The 20,214-nt window shown below is 51.5% G+C and overlaps 1 protein-coding gene across 2 annotated transcripts in view; it reads left to right on the top strand.

Annotated features, from left to right (window-relative positions):
- Nucleotides 1–7,037: 7,037 nt before the first annotated feature.
- Nucleotides 7,038–20,214, top strand: part of NPTN (neuroplastin) — a 39,781-nt gene continuing 26,604 nt past the window's right edge. For both annotated transcript variants that reach the window (XM_041468788.1, XM_041468787.1), the window contains exon 1: nucleotides 7,038–7,242. In XM_041468788.1, coding sequence (XP_041324722.1) covers nucleotides 7,155–7,242 — 88 coding nt within the window. In that variant the 5' untranslated portion in view covers nucleotides 7,038–7,154. The remainder of the gene's footprint in view (nucleotides 7,243–20,214) is intronic.

The raw sequence follows: 20,214 nt of genomic DNA, 5'->3' as shown, positions 1-20,214 counted from the left end.
CACTGATCGCTGCTCATTGTCTTCATTTCATGTTAATCACTGCTCTTTAGGCTGATGGATTATCGGCCTTTCTGCCTGGCTGCCTGCGCCCTGCGGCGGCTGGGGCCGCTCAGCTTGCCATTACTGCACAGATCCCATCGATGGCTGCGACACGGAGCTGTCCCCTGTCCCCAAACCAGTCCTGGGCACCCCACAGTGACCCCTTGGGGACAGGCACTGTGTGGGACAGGAGCCAGGAGGGAATCCTGGTGCTCAGTGATGGCCATTACAGCAAAGCCTCAGGGAGCTCTCTTGTGCAGCATGTGCGGACTCCTGGCTGCTCTCCTTCCCTGCCAGCCACGGCATTGTCCCTTCCCTTCCCTTCCCTTCCCTTCCCTTCCCTTCCCTCCTTGCTGCCCTCCAAGGGCACCCCGTGCCCACAGTCACACCCCAGGCTACTAAAACTCCACAGGAGCATCCTGAGTGTCCCGTGGGGAATCCCCCAGGACACGGGGCTGTCCCTGCAGCCACCACAAGAGCCCAAATCCCTGCTTTTTTTTGGAGAGGAGCCCAGCTGCAGGCAGTGCCCAGCCTGGCTGGAGCCAGCCCTGTGCTAATCCAGGGGTGCCACCTGCCGTTTGCTCCTGCCGGATCAGCCACATCCTAAAAATTCCTCCAGATGTTCCAAGTTTTTCCCCCCTGTGCCTTCCCGGAGACCCTCACTGGCGCGCAGGAGCAAGCTGGGGTGTAGCAAAGCTGCCCGTGGCTGGGAGGAGCTGCTCCCAACAAAAGTTATCCCTTCCCTCAGGGTAATAATGAGGTCAGGGAACAGCTGAGTTATTGGACCCCATTCCCTAAAAATTGAGTGGAGAAAAACATTACAGTGTGGCTGAGCTGGGTGAAGAATTTGCAATGGAGACAAGTAATTTTGGGCTGGGCCAGAGAGGAGGGAAAGCAGTTCGATTTGTGTCCCTCTTGCTCCTTCCCTGCAGAAAATAAGGTCAGGCAAGCTCCAGCTTTCTGTCCCAACAGCTGATCTCAGCCCTGCTGAGATTCCTCCCCAGACTCCGGGTGTGCATTCCAAACCAGCCGGCCCCAAACCACGCTTTGTTTGTTTGTTTTGCACGGAAAGCCATTTCTGCCCGGACTGGCTCCGGTCTGACCACTGCCCACAGCAGCTGTGAGCACGGGAGCTGGCTAGGAATAGCCCACGGGATTGGGAAGTGGGAACTCAGCTTCCTGCTGAGGCAAAAAAAAAAAAAAAATTTTTTTTTTTGAGCAGCTTTGCCTTTGACTCTTTTCCCTCAGAGCGTGTCACTGTGTGATTTTACAAGCCCTCCCTTCTCCCATTTCTCAGAGCACGAGGGTTTTGTTCAGTTTAATTTTTTCCTGGCTGTTTAAGACGAAAACTGCAGGGTCACCTGTGCAGCAGGGTGTGAGTGAGGCCTCTGTGGAGCCTCACCCCGATGTTATCTGCTGGGGTTGATGTCGTTCTCCAGCTGCCATTGTGCCTCTGGGGAGATGAATACCCATTAATGAGGTCGCAGTTACCTTTTGGGATCGCTGTTTTCCTGGCAAGCGGCCCTGTGGGAGCATTATCTGATGTTATCCAGGGTTTCTCAGCCCTGCAAAAGAGGAGCAGCTGCAAAAGAGGAGTTTTGTGCTGGACTCTGTTACGTACTCTGCCCTGGCCCAGAACACATTCAAAAGAAGGGGAGTCCGTGTGAGGAAAGCAAAGAATTCCACCCCAGAGCCTCCTCCCTGTGAGGCTGAGGAGGCTCTGGGGTGGAATTCCCAGAGCAGCTGTGGCTGCCCCTGGATCCCTGAAAGTGTCCCAGGCCAGGCTTAACGGGGCTTGGAGCAGCCTGGGACAGTGCAATGGTGGCAGGGAGTGAATGGGATGATCCTTGAAACCCTCCACCCACGCTGTGAAAGCTTTCAAGTGCCAAAGCACATCACTAAACACATCCAAATAACAGGGAACTCTCAAACACTCGCAGTTGTAAGAAGACAAGCTCCAAATCCCCCCACAAAATAAGGATGATGCCTCTTTGCTGCTCTCTCAGAACTGAAACTCTCCTGAATTTCCTGCTGATTACAGGGGTTTTTTTTGCTTCCTCTTTGCTTGTCTGGCTTCCACGATTTTCTGTCTTCCTCGTTCTGAAGGAATAAGCAGAGAATAATCAAAATTGAGCCCCCCTCCAGGTGAAAATATGGGTCTTGCTTGAAGGGAAAACGCAGGGATTGGGAAACTTTGCAGAAAACTGAGTTTTCTCCGGCATTCCTGAGGCCAGGAATCACCATTCCCACACCAGGCAAACACATCACCCTGCTCAGGCTCCATCTGCTGGAATCGCAGGGTCTTCCTCACTACCAGGCCACCGTGGTGGATCTAGGGCTGGTAAATCCCCTTTTCCTGCAGAACTCCCTCATCCATGGGACAACACGAGGGTTTTTTATATGGCTGCATACTTGAGTACTTTGTTATAAATTTTAGGGATTTGTAGGACTTCTGTGCTCCAAGAGACTCGGGATCAGACCCATGAGGACATCTCCTGGCCACGGGGACTTTCTGCTCTGTTTTTTTGTGCTGTATGATCACAAATCCATGGATTTGTGAAGGCTGTGCAGAGCCTTCATTCCCTGCCTGGGGAACAACCTCCAATGGAGACCTTCCAGGGATGCTGCAGGTGACAGCAGGGCAGAGCCAGAGGAACACAAGTGACAGCTGAGTTATGCAACTGTGGAGAGAAACTCCGAGCTGGTGGCAGAGCAGGGGGGGAAAAAATTCCTCCTGCTAAGTTGGGCTCGGGCCTGTGGCAGCGTGAGTCACCCTGAGCTGCCATGGTTACGGAGCAAGGATTGCTGAGCAGATCCAGAGCCTGCTTCCAGCGCTCACTCCTTCCAAACTTGGAAAACAGGCACTGGAGGTAAGGCCTAATAGAGAGTGGGTGTCTGCAAGGAGCAGAGTTACAGCAAAATCCTGGGAAAACAGAGTGCAAAGAGCAGTGCGAGGGGCAGCGCTGGGTAAAAGTGGATTTCTGGGTCTCTGTTCCCCTTTTTGTGTGGTTTGTAAGGGCTGCTGTCAGGATTGTTCCACACAGAAGGGAAACAAAGAGGATGTTTCCACGCCACGGTGAGAAAAAGCAGGGTAGTGTCACACAGATGAATCAGCTGGCACCAACAGTGAGTCATGGAAATGCACCGTGGAAATTCTCCAGCGCAGTGGAATCTCTGAGGCACATCAAACCTGGCATCCCTGGGGAGCCAGGGGCAGCTAGGATGACGTGGAGCACCAGCACATGGCCACAGAAGTGCTGCTCCTCACGCGTGACCTCGGCCCTGCCATCCTCACCCAAGGCCTGAAGGGCTCAGGCAGGGATTTCAGCAGGGTTTTCATGGAAAAGGTGTGCCTGATCCTTGCTTTCAGTGACTCACAGCAGCAATAAAAGGACGTGGAGTCTGTTTGCTGATCGTCGGGCAGGGTGAAGGAGGAGGGATACGAAGTCAAGAAGCCAAGGCAGTTTGGGATGTCACCACCCATTATTTCCCAGCCCACCCCACTTTGGGCTCACTGGTGAGGCAGGGCTCTGCAGAAAGCTGAACATCTGATCTGGAGGATTTTCTGCTGGTTTTTCCTGCAGTCTCCTTCTCTGCTGGTCTGTCCCACGATCTCCTACAAGCCTCATATCTCCCCACCATCAGCTGGGCTCAGAACAAAGCAAAAGCAAGCAGCAAATCTGACCTGGCATCTGTGATTTATGACAGGAAAATAGAGAAAAGCCACGCAAAGCTCACCAACAGCTGATTTCCAGCATGTCTGGCTTGTCCAGTCATCCATGAGTGAGTTTTTGTGCTCTTTGCCCACAACTACACTGCTAACATGGAGCCAACACCTTTGCTTCACGCAGCCTCAGTTTCCTACTTGTGCAAAAATGACACAGCCCTTGAAAAATCTTTTGTGCGGAAGCACAGAAGTGACGGGTAGAATGGTGTTTAAAATTATATAAGTGTTTTGTGGATGTGTGGACCTTAAGCTGAACAATTGGGGGCGGAATTGTGTTCCTGTGACACACTGTGGCCCCTGCAGAAAGGCACAGAAACTCCTGAAGTGAGTATGAACAGAGCCAAATACCAGCTCTTACCTTGTATTTACCAGTGTTTTAAGCCCATAAAGACCAGAGGTGAGAAGGAGTGTCGTGCTTCTCACATCCCAGCCAGGGGAGCTCCGCCATGGTGTCTCTGAGGGCAGGCTGGTTCAGACGGGCTCCGCCATGGCGCTGTCCTTGCCCCTGAGGGGACAGATCCCTCAGAGGGGCTCTGCCATCGTGTCTCTGAGGGGATGGACTCTCGAGGGGATGGATCCCTCAGGCAGACTCTGCCATGGCGCCTCTGAGGGGATGGATCCCTCAGGCAGGCTTTGCAGGCTTTGCCATGGTGCCATCCATGTCCCTGAAGGGATGGGACCCTCAGAGGGGCTCTGAGGGGACAGATCCCTCAGGCGGGCTCTGCCATGATGCTGTCCGTGCCCCTGCGGTGAGGCTGTCTCAGGCGGGCTCTGCCACGGTGTCCCAGAGGGGATGGATGCCTCAGGCCAGAGGGGCTCTGAGGGGACAGATCCCTCAGGCGGGCTCTGCCATGGTATCCCAGAGGGGACGGATCCCTCAGGCAGGTCCTGCCATGGTGTCCCTGAGGGGATGGATGCCTCAGGCAGGCTCTGCCATGGTGTCTCGGAGGGGATGGATCCCTCAGATGGGCTCGGCCATGGTGTCCCAGAGGGGATGGATCCCTCAGGCAGGCTCGGCCATGGTGCCCGAGGAACGGCTACCTCAGGCGGCCTCCGCCATGGCGCCCCTGAGGGCACGGCAGAAAGGGGAGGGGGCAGCTCCCCGCCGCCTGGGTGCCCCTGTCCCGCCGCCAGCTCGGGAGCTCGGCAAGCCCCGGGACAGGGGACGCGGCGGGGCCGAACGGACCGGGCGGGGGGGGGGGGGGGGGCGCTGCCCCCCCCCCCCCGCCTCGCCCGTCCCCTCCCCTCCCCGGCGGCGTCGCCCCCCGCCCCCGGCGGATCTCGCGAGAGCGGGCGCTGCGCTGCGGTAGGAGGTCGGCGGAGAAGGACGGACGGAGCCGCCGCCGCTCCCGCCGCCGCCTCAGCCTCCTCGCCTTCCTCCTGCCCCTGCCTCAGGAAGATGCCGCGCTCCGGGCCGCTCCCCGCCGCCTTCTCGCTGCTGCTGGTGACGGCCGCGCTGCTGCCGGGACCCGCCGCGGCGCAGAACGGTGAGGGAGGGCGGCGGCGGCGGGGGGAGCGGGGGGGCGCGTTGCTATGGCGGCGGGTGCGCTGTGGGCAACCCCGCGGGTGGGGGGCGAGCCCGGGTTTGGGGGGAATCCCTGGTGAGTTGGGGCCCCTCAGGGAAAGGGGGAAGGAGGAGAAAAGGGGGGGGGACAGGCACGGCCCCCCCGGCTCCTCCTGAGGCGCCTGGTGCCGCCGGTAAAATGGAACATCTCATCTCCTCCCGCCTACTGAACCTGCATCTGCCGGGCCGCCCTAAATCATTTATAATGCAATAAAGCCCGTAGTTCCTTAGCAACTAGAGAGGTCCTTCTGATAGGAGAGTAAAAGAAGGAATTAAGGGGAAAAAAAAAAAAAAAAAAGGCAACAACCAACCCACCACACCCCAAGCCTTCTCCGCTCCTTGTAGGCTAGCTGAGCTAAATCCAGCGCGGCTGCCTCCTCCCCGGCGAGTTCGCAGCCAAGTGCATGACAATTAGTGGCAGAGAGGAGCGGGGCCAAGAGGCTGCTCCAGCCCAGCTCCCGCTCCAAGGAAATCCCGCAGCGCCGAGGAAAATGCCTGTGTGCTCCTGGCAGGCCTGTGTGCTCCTGGTGCAGCATCACGGTCAGCGCTGCCTGGAGAGGGAGGGAGCTCGGCCTGCGGCAGGATCCGCTGGGAAAACCTGCCCACGAGGAAGGGCTGCCTCTCTCAGGCAGCGATCCCACCTTAGCTTCATCCTCTCATCCTCCTTTCTATCGCCTTCCTTTCTGCTCTGCGGATGATATTCAGTCCTAGAGTTTCGCGGCTGTTGAGGGGAATTTCGCCTTGGCTCTTTGCTCCAGGGGAATCCTGGAATCGCACGAGTGTGGAATTTCGCAGCCTGGTTTGGCTTGGAAGGGACCTTAGAGCCCATCCCATTCCACCCCCTGGCATGGGCAGGGACACCTTCCACCGGGCCAGCACTGAGCCTCTCAGGGTGTTTGACAGTGATATCCAGATGGGAAAAGTGCTGTCCTAAAGATCCCAGGTGGGAGTTATTCCCTGAGCACGTGCAGGTTTTGCAGCGTGAAGCCAGCAGTGGCCTTTGTGTCTCTGTTAACCAGAGCTGGGCACTGTCAGTGCAAACCGGAGGCTCTCTGCAGAGTGAGGCAGTCTGGGAACACCCCGCTGGAGCTGTGTGGGATTTAGGGATCCGGGAACGGGGCTGGATGGGCTGAGTTGTGGGTTCAATGTGGTTCTGCGCTCCCCGTGGCACTGCTGAGTTCCCAGAGAAATTCCAGCCTTGGGAGGGAAGGAGTTAAATGGAAATGGGTCGTGTGTTCGTGCAGGGAAGGTGTCAGGTGCCAGCAGCTGGGGTGACAATCCCCGGTGGCTGTGGGACGCTGCAAACATTTGGCGTTTGGCAGCACTCAGGAGTCTGGTGGTCGGTGAAAAAGAGAATTTTGGGGAGAGCTGGAAAGGGGCTTTGTCCCCACCAAAGTGATCTTGGACTGAGGGAGATTGCAGGTGTGTCCTGGAAGCTGATTAATTGTTATTTTTAATGATGTGGTGAGGGAGACCCTTTGAGTTTCTTTAGTGCTGTGGGAGCTCACGCTTTCAGGTGAGTGAAAATCTGCTTGGGAAGGGGCGGAGCACCCCAAGCCAGGTGAAGGGTTTTTAGACCTTTGTGACTAAGGTTTACTGCTGCCCCATTTTTAATATAAAAAGGCCCTTTTGCCGCCCCCCCCCCCCCCCCGCCTCGCCCGTCCCCTCCCCTCCCCGGCGGCGTCGCCCCCCGCCCCCGGCGGATCTCGCGAGAGCGGGCGCTGCGCTGCGGTAGGAGGTCGGCGGAGAAGGACGGACGGAGCCGCCGCCGCTCCCGCCGCCGCCTCAGCCTCCTCGCCTTCCTCCTGCCCCTGCCTCAGGAAGATGCCGCGCTCCGGGCCGCTCCCCGCCGCCTTCTCGCTGCTGCTGGTGACGGCCGCGCTGCTGCCGGGACCCGCCGCGGCGCAGAACGGTGAGGGAGGGCGGCGGCGGCGGGGGGAGCGGGGGGGCGCGTTGCTATGGCGGCGGGTGCGCTGTGGGCAACCCCGCGGGTGGGGGGCGAGCCCGGGTTTGGGGGGAATCCCTGGTGAGTTGGGGCCCCTCAGGGAAAGGGGGAAGGAGGAGAAAAGGGGGGGGGACAGGCACGGCCCCCCCGGCTCCTCCTGAGGCGCCTGGTGCCGCCGGTAAAATGGAACATCTCATCTCCTCCCGCCTACTGAACCTGCATCTGCCGGGCCGCCCTAAATCATTTATAATGCAATAAAGCCCGTAGTTCCTTAGCAACTAGAGAGGTCCTTCTGATAGGAGAGTAAAAGAAGGAATTAAGGGGAAAAAAAAAAAAAAAAAAGGCAACAACCAACCCACCACACCCCAAGCCTTCTCCGCTCCTTGTAGGCTAGCTGAGCTAAATCCAGCGCGGCTGCCTCCTCCCCGGCGAGTTCGCAGCCAAGTGCATGACAATTAGTGGCAGAGAGGAGCGGGGCCAAGAGGCTGCTCCAGCCCAGCTCCCGCTCCAAGGAAATCCCGCAGCGCCGAGGAAAATGCCTGTGTGCTCCTGGCAGGCCTGTGTGCTCCTGGTGCAGCATCACGGTCAGCGCTGCCTGGAGAGGGAGGGAGCTCGGCCTGCGGCAGGATCCGCTGGGAAAACCTGCCCACGAGGAAGGGCTGCCTCTCTCAGGCAGCGATCCCACCTTAGCTTCATCCTCTCATCCTCCTTTCTATCGCCTTCCTTTCTGCTCTGCGGATGATATTCAGTCCTAGAGTTTCGCGGCTGTTGAGGGGAATTTCGCCTTGGCTCTTTGCTCCAGGGGAATCCTGGAATCGCACGAGTGTGGAATTTCGCAGCCTGGTTTGGCTTGGAAGGGACCTTAGAGCCCATCCCATTCCACCCCCTGGCATGGGCAGGGACACCTTCCACCGGGCCAGCACTGAGCCTCTCAGGGTGTTTGACAGTGATATCCAGATGGGAAAAGTGCTGTCCTAAAGATCCCAGGTGGGAGTTATTCCCTGAGCACGTGCAGGTTTTGCAGCGTGAAGCCAGCAGTGGCCTTTGTGTCTCTGTTAACCAGAGCTGGGCACTGTCAGTGCAAACCGGAGGCTCTCTGCAGAGTGAGGCAGTCTGGGAACACCCCGCTGGAGCTGTGTGGGATTTAGGGATCCGGGAACGGGGCTGGATGGGCTGAGTTGTGGGTTCAATGTGGTTCTGCGCTCCCCGTGGCACTGCTGAGTTCCCAGAGAAATTCCAGCCTTGGGAGGGAAGGAGTTAAATGGAAATGGGTCGTGTGTTCGTGCAGGGAAGGTGTCAGGTGCCAGCAGCTGGGGTGACAATCCCCGGTGGCTGTGGGACGCTGCAAACATTTGGCGTTTGGCAGCACTCAGGAGTCTGGTGGTCGGTGAAAAAGAGAATTTTGGGGAGAGCTGGAAAGGGGCTTTGTCCTCACCAAAGTGATCTTGGACTGAGGGAGTTTGCAGCCCGCTGGTGTGTCCTGGAAGCTGATTAATTGTTATTTTTAATGATGTGGTGAGGGAGACCCTTTGAGTTTCTTTAGTGCTGTGGGAGCTCACGCTTTCAGGTGAGTGAAAATCTGCTTGGGAAGGGGCGGAGCACCCCAAGCCAGGTGAAGGGTTTTGAGACCTTTGTGACTAAGGTTTACTGCTGCCCCATTTTTAATATAAAAAGGCCCATTTGTAGAGGAACTGGGCTTTTTTCAGCAAATAATGGCCCGTGGGGAGCTTCCTGAAACAGAACAATTCCTCTGTGGGTGGAGAACAGGTCCAGCCATTTCCCGAGTTGTGGATATTCCTTCAGATCTCCTTTGGAAACAGCTTCTCACCTATGGGTGTGTGCTTTGAAGGGGCAGGGAGGATCCCAAAGGGCAGGAATTTGTTATCTTTTATTGATGAGGAACCATCAGAGTGCTGAAAGGTGAATAGTCCAAGCCGGGGTGGTGAAGGAATGGCCAGGTACCTGTTGGAACTCACCTGGAGCAGAAAATCCCCACTGGAATGCTGAGAGTTTGTGGGGAAAAAAGCAGGAGATCACTGCTGAATTCCCAGTAATCTTTCCAGGCTTTAATGCAACCCAGAATATTTGGAGTCAGGCTGACCTATGGATTAATTCTTGCTGAAGCTGGGAGGAGGGTTTTATTTTAAAAGGTTTTATTTTGAGATGTTTTTATTTTGAGGGTTTTATTTTTCGGGTGGCTTTATTTTGAAAGCTCTTGCATAAAGACCTTAAGATCTCAGGGAAATGTGGCAGGAATTGAACTTTTCCTGAATATTTTGCTGGGAAAATGATCAGTTTCTGCTCATGGCTTACATCCAGAGCAGAGTTCTGGTGGAACTGGGGGAGAGATGGGGAAGGATGAGGAGGAAGAGCTGGAAAAAGCCAGTCAGGAAGATCTGTGTTTAACTGCACTTTCTCAGGGCAGCTGTTGGAAAATCACTTTAATGCTTCCAAGCATGGAGGAAAGGAAAACGTGATTTTTCCATCATTGTTTCACCTTTGAAATATCTTTATTTCCAAACAAGCAGCTGGAAAACCAAAGGCTTCAGTGCAGTGATAATTCCACCCCAGAGTGGCTGGGATTTAAAGGTTATTTTATTGTCTGAAATTGCTGCTTGGGCTGCCCCAGTCTGGGAAATCTGCAGTGGTTTTTTAGCACGGCAACACAGGAGTTGGAGTGGGAGCAAGCAAGCTGAAATGCAGAGAATTCTTCACCATTCTAAACCCTAAAATTGCTTGGGTTGTTCTAAGCTGGGCACGAGGGAAAATAAAACCAAATTAATGCAGGTGGTGCTTGTTTAGTTCATCCTCTGCATGGATGGAGAAGGAACCAGCTGGCTAAAACCAGAATATGGATTTTCTGTTGGTAGAAACCAGCATGAAAGTGACCATAAAATCAGGAAAATTAGCTAAGCTGATCCTGAATTCTGAAAATTAATTTCTTCTTGAAAAACTTTGCTTTTATCCTTGTTTGTGACCGCTGAACCTCGTTCATTCCTCAGCACCTGAGCTCTGCTGTGCCTTTTCCTGGTGCCCAGATAAATGGGAGCATTTTTGGAGCCTGAGTGTGGGCTGAGCAGCGAGGAGAACGTTCAAAGTTCTCTTCTTCTCCTCCCCACCAGTGCTTCTCTCCCTCCTCCTCCTCCTCCTCCAGGCAGGATCTCCCCTGTTTCTGCTGCTTTATGTCCCCAGCCCAAGGTGGCTTTGTCACCCTCGAGCCCATCATGGGTTTTATTTCATGATTTTATTTCCATTTTGGTCGTTATTGCAGCTCCTGAAATTCACACGCGTGCTGCGCTTGGCTCCACTAGTGAGATTTTATTTTTTGGGGTATTTTTCTCTAATCAGGACAGTTCCAGTTCCTCTAGAGTTGGGTTTTGATTAAAGCAGGAGGGGCAGCAAAGCACAGGGAGCCCTCACAGCTTGGGTCTGCCTTACCCCAAGCCCTTTTTGCTATTTTTTCAAAGTTTCCCTGCAGAATTCTTCCTTCTAGAGGCTGGAATTGGGCTGGCTGCTGTGGGATTCCACAGTCTGATCCTTTGGATGTTTGAGCATGGGCTTTGTGTGTTCAAACTCCTCAAAACAGGAATATTTGGGAATAAATACAGACTTTTTTCCCAGTTAATTCCAAAATACAAATCCTGACTTCTGTAAAGCTGGAGGAGGGAGCTTGGCTGTTTAAACATAACAAAGCTCTATCAAATTCAGTATCCAATCATTCAAATAATAATTATCTTTGGTTTTATTTTCATGGCAGTTTATTCTCACTTCAGGTTAAAAATTTGTTTATGCCTGGCACTGCTTGGTTTTTGGTTTTTTTTTTTTTTTGGTGTTGGAGATGTGCACTGTGAGACATTTTTCTACAGGAAAAATATATCAAAATGTCGTGTTCTGGTTTGAATAAACAAGAAAAAAACCCGTTTTTTTGCTAATTTCTATAGTTTTGCATTCCATGTTTTAAAAGGCACAGCAGTGACTGGTGTAGCTTAATTGCATTTTGGGGGTGCTCACAGGAATCTTGGGGCTCTTCCACTGGTTTGGAAACATAAAATAACTTTATTTATTAAAAAGGCAGTTTATTAGCAGTTTATTTATTAGAAAAGCAGTTACAGCATTTGTGCTGCTAGAATAGGAAAACAAGAGGAAAGGGAATATCAGAGCCTGGAAAAAATGCACTCAAACCCAAAAGTTCAGCTGGAAAAGCAGCTGGGAACACATGGAATTGCAGGAGCTTGGGAAAAGTGGCAGAGAAGATCTTGGAAATGCTGAGGAGATGGGTTGGAGTGCCCAGGGAAGGCTCTTGGCAGCGCACAGAGCTCCCAGCAGCCTGGAATAATTCGTGAGGGCGGACAGCAGGAGTTTGCAAAAAACAGATGCTCGGAGCATTTTTAAACCTGAGCGTGCACCAGCTTGGCTGAGCGCTCCGGGGGTGATTTTTTTTTTCCCCCGTGGTTTGTTGGGAAAAGCTTTGTGGGGTTTCAGCAGAGCCTGCCTCGGGTTCAGGCTGCAAATGGGTTTGGATTGCTGTGGTGTGGAGCTGCTTGGGGTGAGTGAGATGGTGCTGGAGGGGCTTGAAAGCAGCTCTGAACCACAGGTCAGTGCTCTGCCTGCTGAAATCCCTGCAGGGGATGGGGTGTTAGGGAGCTGCTGGATGGTCACAGGATTAGAAAATCCCTAAAATACAGGTTTGCAGTTCGGTTTTGGTCTGGTCTGAGCAAAAATGATGCCTTGAGAAGGCTGACCTAGAACAGAGACTAGACTGAAGAATAAAGCAGGGATTTATTAGGAGGCCTCAGTGGATCCACCTTGGGCAGCACAAGAGCCCAGCCAGGGCTACACCAAAGATGAACCAAAATGGTCACAAAAATGGGCAGGTGGTCATGGGATCTCTCACTTTTATGAGTTTTGGTCCATTTGCATATTGGAGTTAACTGTCTGATTACAGCTCCAGCTCATAAAGTCCCATCCTACTTGCTTTTTTCTCTTCAAAAGAGAAAAAGAAGAGACTTTGTCTCAAAAGAGTTGGATTTCTTTGCTTCCCAGCAGGAAAATGTAGCAGAGCAGGCAGGGCCCAGCTTCTCAATCCCATAAAAACAAGGAACAGCCACCAGGAGATCCCAGGATCCAGGAGCAGCCACAGCTTCTCTGGGAATCCCATCCTACAGCCTGCCCACCCTCACAGGGGAGAAATTTTCTCCAATATTTAACCTAAGCCTGGCCTGTTTCACTTTTTAGCCATTCCCTTGTGTCCTGTCCCTCCATCCCTTGTCCCCAGTCCCTCTCCAGCTCTCCTGGAGCCCCTTCAGGCCCTGGCAGGGGCTCTGAGCTCTCCCTGAGCCTTCTCCTCTCCAGGTGAGCACCCGCAGCTCTCCCAACCCCCCTTGTGGGGCATCCAAGGAATAAATGGCATGGAGAAAAGAAATAGCTGTAAATATTTATCACTCCAGCCTGCTGGATTGAGCAGAATGAAAATGTTTTTCAGTTTCAGCTGAAGATGAGCAGTTTGCACTGACCAGCCAGCTGGGTTTCCACTTCAGGATCTGGAACCACTTCAGGATTCCAGGGAATAAACTGGAAGTTCATTATTGGAGAGCTCATTTGGATTAGATTTGGCCAGAGGAGCTCTGCAGCTCCCTCCTCCCCTACTGCCACAGAAACTGGGAGCTGAGTACTGCAGGGGATTGGGAAACAAATCTTGGGGAGTGCTTCCCAAATCCCAGAGCACCCAGACATCTCAGGGTTGTGACTCAGAGCCTGCTCCTGCACTTTGGGATCTCCTGGTGGCTGTTCCTTGTTTCTATGGGATTGGGAAGCTGGGCCCTGCCTGCTCTGCTACATTTTCCTGCTGGGAAGCAAAGAAATCCAATTCTGTTCCTTTCTGCTGTGTGACCCATCCCCTCAGAAAGGGTTGGGGTTTATTTAAGGTCCAATAAAGGTAAAAAATCCCTTTATAAAGGGAAGATCCTAGTGTGTCCCAGGCACACTTCAGGGCTGAGTACAGAAATTCTAAATTCAGGTGGAATTGGGACTTTGGAGTTGTGCTTGGAGAGCTCTGAGTGAAAAATAGTCAGGGTGCCACTCTTAGGGCTTCATTTTGCTGTAAGAAATGGAATATTTGGTACATTTATTCCCTCTAGCCTAGAAACTTAATTATTTTATATGGCAGCCATCCTATAGTGCTGTAGGATCACGGTCACCTCTGGATTCTCCCTTCCAGTGTCACCTCTAATCTAATTCACCTCTGATTTTGTCATTTTGGGAATATTTGAGTTCTATCCCATTCCTGCCAATTCTTTGTGCAGCAGGGTTGGGAGTGATGCTGTAACCCCTGGGTGCTGGGAGAGCTGTTCTGCTCCCTGTCAGGCACGAGGGTAATTCAATATTTTATTCCTTTTAATAAGCAATTTGTGATTAGATCTTTTTTTCCCACTAGAATTGGATTTTTGCTTCCAAAACCAAAACAGAGCCAGGACAATTCCCATTTCTCCCCAATTTTGAGGTTGCTGAAGCTGATAGGAGGCTGGAATATTGTATTGATGGTTTCCTTCAGCCTTAATTTGTTGCATTTTTTATCTGACAGGGTTTTCAGCACTTTGCTGAGCAGATCAGAACCTGCAGCAAAGTGCTGAAAACCCTGTCAGATAAAAATGCAATGAATTGAAGCTGTTCTCACCCCAGGCTCTGAGCTGCCTCTCTGGGGTCTCAGGCTCCCAAAGCTCCTATTTTTAGTAGTGATTTGGTGACCCCAATCTTGAGCCATATGGAGTAAAGGAAAAAAAAAAAAAAGCTAAAAAAGGAAAAATAAAAAGTGGGGTTTGGTTTGCAGGAAGGGAATTAGTGGGAGAATGGAGCCAAAACCAGAGAAGGGCTCTGCCCTGGTGCTCTCCTGCTTTGGGGCCTGACAGAATGGGTTTAGAATTCCCAAAGGATTTCCCAAACACGACCCTGTTGTGGTCCTTTTGCCAAGTGAAACGTCTTAGAGATGGGGAGCTGCTAAATCAGAATTTTTGGGTGCTTTGTGGCAACCTGGATTTGCTGGGATAGCAGTGGAAAAGTGGAAGAAGCATCCTGGGTTCAGGAAAAACCTCAGCAGCAAATTCCTGGGGGCTGGCAGAAAATCCCTCCATGCCGTGCCACTCCTGTCACACTTGGATCAGTTTATCTGTGGGATAAATCTCCAGTGCTTTGGCTGGGCTTTATTCGGGTGTTTTAAGAAAAAAAATCTTTAAAAGCTGCTGTAAAAATGGTGCACAACTGAACGTGGCTTCTGGTTGGAGAGCACGAGGGACCCTGTGAGGGGACAGCTTTTAGAGCTGGGTATGAAGCAGAATTCTTGGGTGCAGAGCAGAATTCTTGGGAGAGCACGAGGGACCCTGTGAGGGGACAGCTTTTAGAGCTGGGAATGAAGCAGAATTCTTGGGTGCAGAGCAGAATTCTGGGATATAAACCAGAATTCTTGGGTATAGAGCAGAATTTTTGGATATAAAGCAGAATTCTTGTCTATAAAACAGAACCTTGGATATAAAACACAAGTAGAACCTTTTTACTCAGGTTAGGGGACATGGCTGAAATGAGATTTTGTTTAGGTCACCATTTCTGTTCCTCTCAGACACCACAAAATCCCTGCAGTGTGATTAAACACAATTATTGTTGGTACCATGGTGTGATATTAATTTTTTAAATTTACATTGAGCAAAGGAAGCTTCTCTCAGTGTTTTTGGTTTTTTTTTTTTTCCTGTTGTCTCTTTGAAGAGTCCAAATCTGCTTGGCTTTTAATTGGATTTTGCTTTTGTTGGGAAAGATCTGGGAGCTGCTCTGTGAAGAGCTATGGGGCTCCCCCTCAAGCTCAAAAAAATAACCACAAATTGGCATTTGGGGGGGTGGTTTTGCCCTTCAGCACAGCAATTTTGTGAGGTGTGAGTGCCCAGCCCAGGGAGGTGATTCCTGCTGGGGATTAGGGTGCACTAATCCATGCTGGAGTGGAATTCCAGCTCAGGAATGGGGTGCTGCAGGAGCTGCCCTGTGTTGTATTTGCAGAGACCCTGGTGCTCCTGGTCGAAGGGATTTTCCAGAGAATGTGAGTGCCACAGCCCTGCACAGGTTATTTCTGGCCCCATAATCTCAGCGGTGTCAGTAGGGCTGTGGAGATCAAACCTCCTCAGGGAGAGGGGGGAGCTGGGCTCTGCTGGAACCCATCCTCATCCCAGCTCCAGGGCTTTGGGGAGAAATGGAAAATTGTGTTTCCTGCCTGGCACTTCCCTCACGTGCCATAAAAAAGCCAAGAACTTCCCGAGAAAATCCCACAATTCACAAAACCCCTCTGAAACCATGGCTGGCAAAGGCATTCCAGGGAAATGTCAGCTTCCAGCATCCCCTGAAATCCATGGAAAAGGCAGCCTGGTGCTGCCAGCAGGCCGGGCTGAGTCCCTCCCAAGGAGATTTCCTCCCACAGGCAATTTGTCTCTCCTCTCCCAGAGGTTTTTCCAAGGGTTGAACCCACCTGGTGCTCAGCAAAGGCAGGAATTGTTCTCTGCTCCCCCAATCCCTGCTCCTCCCTGGCAGGGAAGAATCCCCCCAGGCAGCAGCACTGCTTTCATCCCTTTTTCAAGGAATACAGGAATTTTAGTGCTGCAGCTGAGGAATGGACAAGAATCCCTCCAAAGCAGAAAGAGCCAGGGCAGGAAGGCTCCTGGGAAGCGCCACAAAATCCATGTTAACAACTAAAAGCCATTCCCTGGAAAGCAGTGGGAAGGGATTCAGCTGCAGCACAGGAAGCAGAGTCGGAGCAGGCAGCAATTCCAATTTGTCTGCAGCAGCTGAAGATCTCAAAAAACTGCTTGGGGAAAAATACCCCTAAAAAAGCAATTTTTAGCCAGGCGCTCAATGTGCACAGCAGAAGAAATCTGCTGCACAAAGTGTGCCATCTCTGCTGCTTTTTAATCCATTTCCTCCTGCTTCCCTGTGCCTGGGATTCCAGTATCCTCCTGCTGCTTGGATGCACTGAGCAGGAGCAGCAATTCCCTCCCACTCTGGACCACCTCAGCTTGGGATAATTAAAGTGTCTCCAGCTCCATGTGCAGCAGCAGGGCCAGGATTTCACACAGCAGGCAGCTGAACCTCTGGTTTAGGCTGCAGAACGTGCTGGGAACGTGTTATCCCCTGTGCTGCTGCCATTCCCTCTGCTCACACAGGAATTATTTTTGTGGCTGAGCAGCTTCTCCTCAGCCTCTGTTACATAATCCCCAATTCAGCAAAGGGCATTTCTTGTGAAAGGTCGCTGCATGAAAATGTCCTTTCCCTCCCTCACGAGGATGTGGAGCAGCTCCTGCTCCTGCAGAGTGAATAAAAGGGGGAAAAGCAGCTTTGCTGGAGAGAAATGGGATCAGTCTCCTGTCAAACACATTTGTTGGATCAGGAAAGGTCAGGGGAGAACGGGGAGCTCTGAAAACCTTTGGTTATTTAAAACCCTTGCACCACGCCATTAGAGAACCAGGATTTTACAGAGCTAATCTGACACAAAATCATTTTTATTGCCAACATTTGAGGTGTTTCCAGTGGCTTTGAGACAGAAATTTAATGCTATTTTAAAACCTGGAATGCCTTTGCCAGCCATGGTTTCAGAGGGGTTTTGTGAATTGTGGGATTGCCTCGGGAAGTTCTTGGCTTTTTTATGGCACATGAGGGAAGTGCCAGGCAGGAAATACAATTGTTGTATCCTGTGAGAGCTCCTCCAGCACTTCTGCACTGATATTCCTTAGTATTTCCATTGAAATATGGGGAAAAAATGTGCTTTTTGAGGCACAGGACTTGCTGTGGATCTGGGTTCACAGGTTGGTGGAGCTGGCTCTGCTCCATCTTTATCCATCTATTGTTTATTCCAGAGTGCTGATCCAAGTGTTTCAGGTAAATCAGAGATTTTCCATGCTTCCTGTTAAAGTGAATGTTTGATATCAAGTCTGCAGTGAGATAAAAATAATTCTGCATCCAGGATGGCCCAAAAAGACAGAAACACTTCCATAAACTGCATCCCTTTAAATTCCCAAGGTGCAGAGCCCTGGGAGTCTGTAGTTCACACTGAAGCCTTGGGAGCAGATGGGTTTCAACAGCAGAGCTGGGGAGGGAAGGAGCTGGAAATCGGAGCTGGAGCTTGCCCTGGTGGAGCAGGAGCTGTGGAGGGACCCCTGGGGACAGGCAGTGACATCCCAGGGGTCTGCCTGGGCTCCCTCATGGGCCGGGCTGCTTTGTGGAACCAAGGAGCTGCCAGGGCTCTGCTCTTCCCTGCTAAAAATTGGGAACAATCTCCATTCCTGCTTTCCAGAAGGTGACTGCAGCCAGCAGGTGACACTAGCCTTGGAGCCACAGTTTATGAACCCTGTTCCTGGTGATTGTTCCCATGGGATCTTTATGGAACCAGGGAATTGCCAGAGATTTCCTCTTCCCAGCTAAAATATGGGGAAAATGTCCATTTCTGCTCTCAAGAAAGTGACTGCAGCCAGCAGGTGACACTGGTTATGGGTCCACAGTTTATAAACCTTATCCTGGTGATTCTTCCCATGGGATATTTATGGAACCCCTGTCCTGGTGATTCTTGCCTGTAGGATATTTATGGAACCAGTGAAGTGCCAGGGCTCTGTTCTTCCCAGCTAAAAACCAGGAAAGATCTCCATTCCTGCTCTTCAGAAGGTGTCAGTGGTTATGGAGGCACAGTTTATAAACCCTGTCGTGGTGATTCTTCCCTGTGGGATATCCCAGCCTTGTCTCAGTTCTCACCTGCACCCTTCAGGTGGGTTGTCACCTAGATTCCCTGGAATTGTGTTCTGAGCCCAGCCAGGAGGGGATTTGGGGGAAGGGAATTCCCTGGAGCTGGGGGAAGTGTGCCTGTCCTCCCAGGGCTGTTCCCATGGGCTGTGCCTGGGTGTGTTTCCTCAGGGAATTTGGGCTGCTCAGATCAGGTTTTGCACCATAAAATACCAGTTGTGTTTCCAAAGCGTGAAGGCAATCATCCCCTTTTTTATTCCAGGGAAACGTGGATAAAAGTGTCTGGTGGGGGGCAGGGTGGGAGGGTCTCAGGCTGATCTGAGAGGTTTGTGGGGCCAGAGGATCTTCCACAATCCTTTCCAGCCTAAATTCCTGATTTATCCCCAGGAACCGATCGATCTCTGTGTCCATCTGTGCCAGGAATTCCCCCTTGGGGACATTCCCGGGATGGCCACACCCAAACCATTCCCCTCAGGATGAGTTTTTTTGGAATTTTCCCACAAATCTCCTGTACAGGGAGATGGGGAATGCTGGGCTGGATGGATGCAGGCAGTGTTTAATCCTGTTCCTGTGGGATGAATCCTCAGGTTCCCTGCCTGTGGAAGGAGCCCCGTGCCCTGGCACAGCTCCTGCATTTTAGATGATGCTCTCCGGGCTGGGTTCTCCTCTCTCCCAGCTCTGGGAAGCTGCAGGATGAGAAGGCAGGAATTAAATCCAGGAATTAAATCCAGGGATAGCTCTGGGCTCACCTGGGTGCCTCAGGCCTGGCTTAAGCTGCCCTGGAGCTGGCAAAAATTAATGGGATTCGTGCCAATTTTCTCATTTTGTGCTTCCTGGTGAGAACAGAAAGGGAAAGCATCGATCCTGTGGAAAATGGGTGTGGACAGGCAGCATGCTGCAGTGCCTTCCTGGAATTTATCCTCAGGCCTGTGTCCTGTCTCCATTCAGGAATCCTTTCCAGCCTGAATTCCTGATTTATAGGACTGATCCCTGTTCAGGAATCCTTTCCATCCTAAATTTCTGATTTATGGAACTGATCCCTGTGTCCTGTCCCTGTTCAGAAATCTTTTCCAGCCTAAATTCCCTGATTTATAGGACTGATCCCTGTTCAGGAATCCTTTCCATCCTAATTTCCTGATTCATGGAACTGATCCCTATTCAGGAATCCTTTCCAGCCTAAATTCCTGATTTATCCCGAGGGACTGATCCCTGTTCAGGAATCCTTTCCATCCTAATTTCCTGATTCATGGAACTGATCCCTATTCAGGAATCCTTTCCAGCCTAAATTCCTGATTTATGGAACTGATCTCTGTGCCTGTCCCTGAATATCAGAGTGCCTCATCTCTTCCAGCTGTCACTTTTTGTGTGTTTCACTAATTTCCAAGATTTCCAGTGGATGGGAGCACTGGCAAGGAACAAATCATTCATCAGGGTGGTTTTTTCCAGCAGCACTCTGCCCAAGTGAGATTTCCCCACCCTCAGAAATCTTTGGCACTTAATTAAGAGAGGAAGAAGGTGTTAATTAGCCGGGGTACCTCATTAACACAGCCCAGCTGAGGGGGGCAGCTCCTGCCTGGATTTTCTGGGATATTCCCATCAAATTGTCCATCTGGGAATAAAGCAAAAATAAAAAAAAAATCAGCTCAGGTGAGGGCACAGCAGAGCTGAGCAGTTCTTGCCTTTTCCACTTGTACTTTTGTTCATTTATTTGAAGAATTCAAAAAATCAGGCTGCATAATTGAGGGAAATAAAACCTCCAGAACTCTCCTAAAGGCCTGAGAGCAGTGAAATACAAATTTTTGGTGTGCTGAGAGGTTTTCCAAGTGGGTTTTTGCTGTAAAGACAGCCAAGCTTGAAATCATTCAGTCCCACAGCAGTTACACTTTGTTTATTGTGGCTCCAGACTGAAAATCAGGTTTATTTTTGCACTTCAGCCTTGTAAACTCTCAGTTCTGAGCTTGGAACTGTGCTTTGTGCTGTGATTTAAGTGGGATTTAATTGATTTAATTCACCTTGAGCAGCAGCCTCAGCATGGGGAAGGAGCATTATCCTGGTTTTTTGGGGTTCCTTGGTCACAGTTGTGTTGGTTGGGATTGAAAACTTCCTTGGGAATCTTTTTATTTTTCCTTCATTTTGGTCCTAATTTGTCCGTTCTTTGTGTATATTAAACCTGTTTTTTTG

Source organism: Pyrgilauda ruficollis, unplaced genomic scaffold (assembly GCF_017590135.1).
Source record: "Pyrgilauda ruficollis isolate IOZ18807 unplaced genomic scaffold, ASM1759013v1 scaffold23, whole genome shotgun sequence".
Classification (NCBI taxonomy): Eukaryota; Metazoa; Chordata; class Aves; order Passeriformes; family Passeridae; genus Pyrgilauda; species Pyrgilauda ruficollis.
The sequence above is the reverse complement of the archived record's forward strand: the minus strand, read 5'-3'. Positions and strand labels throughout refer to the sequence as shown.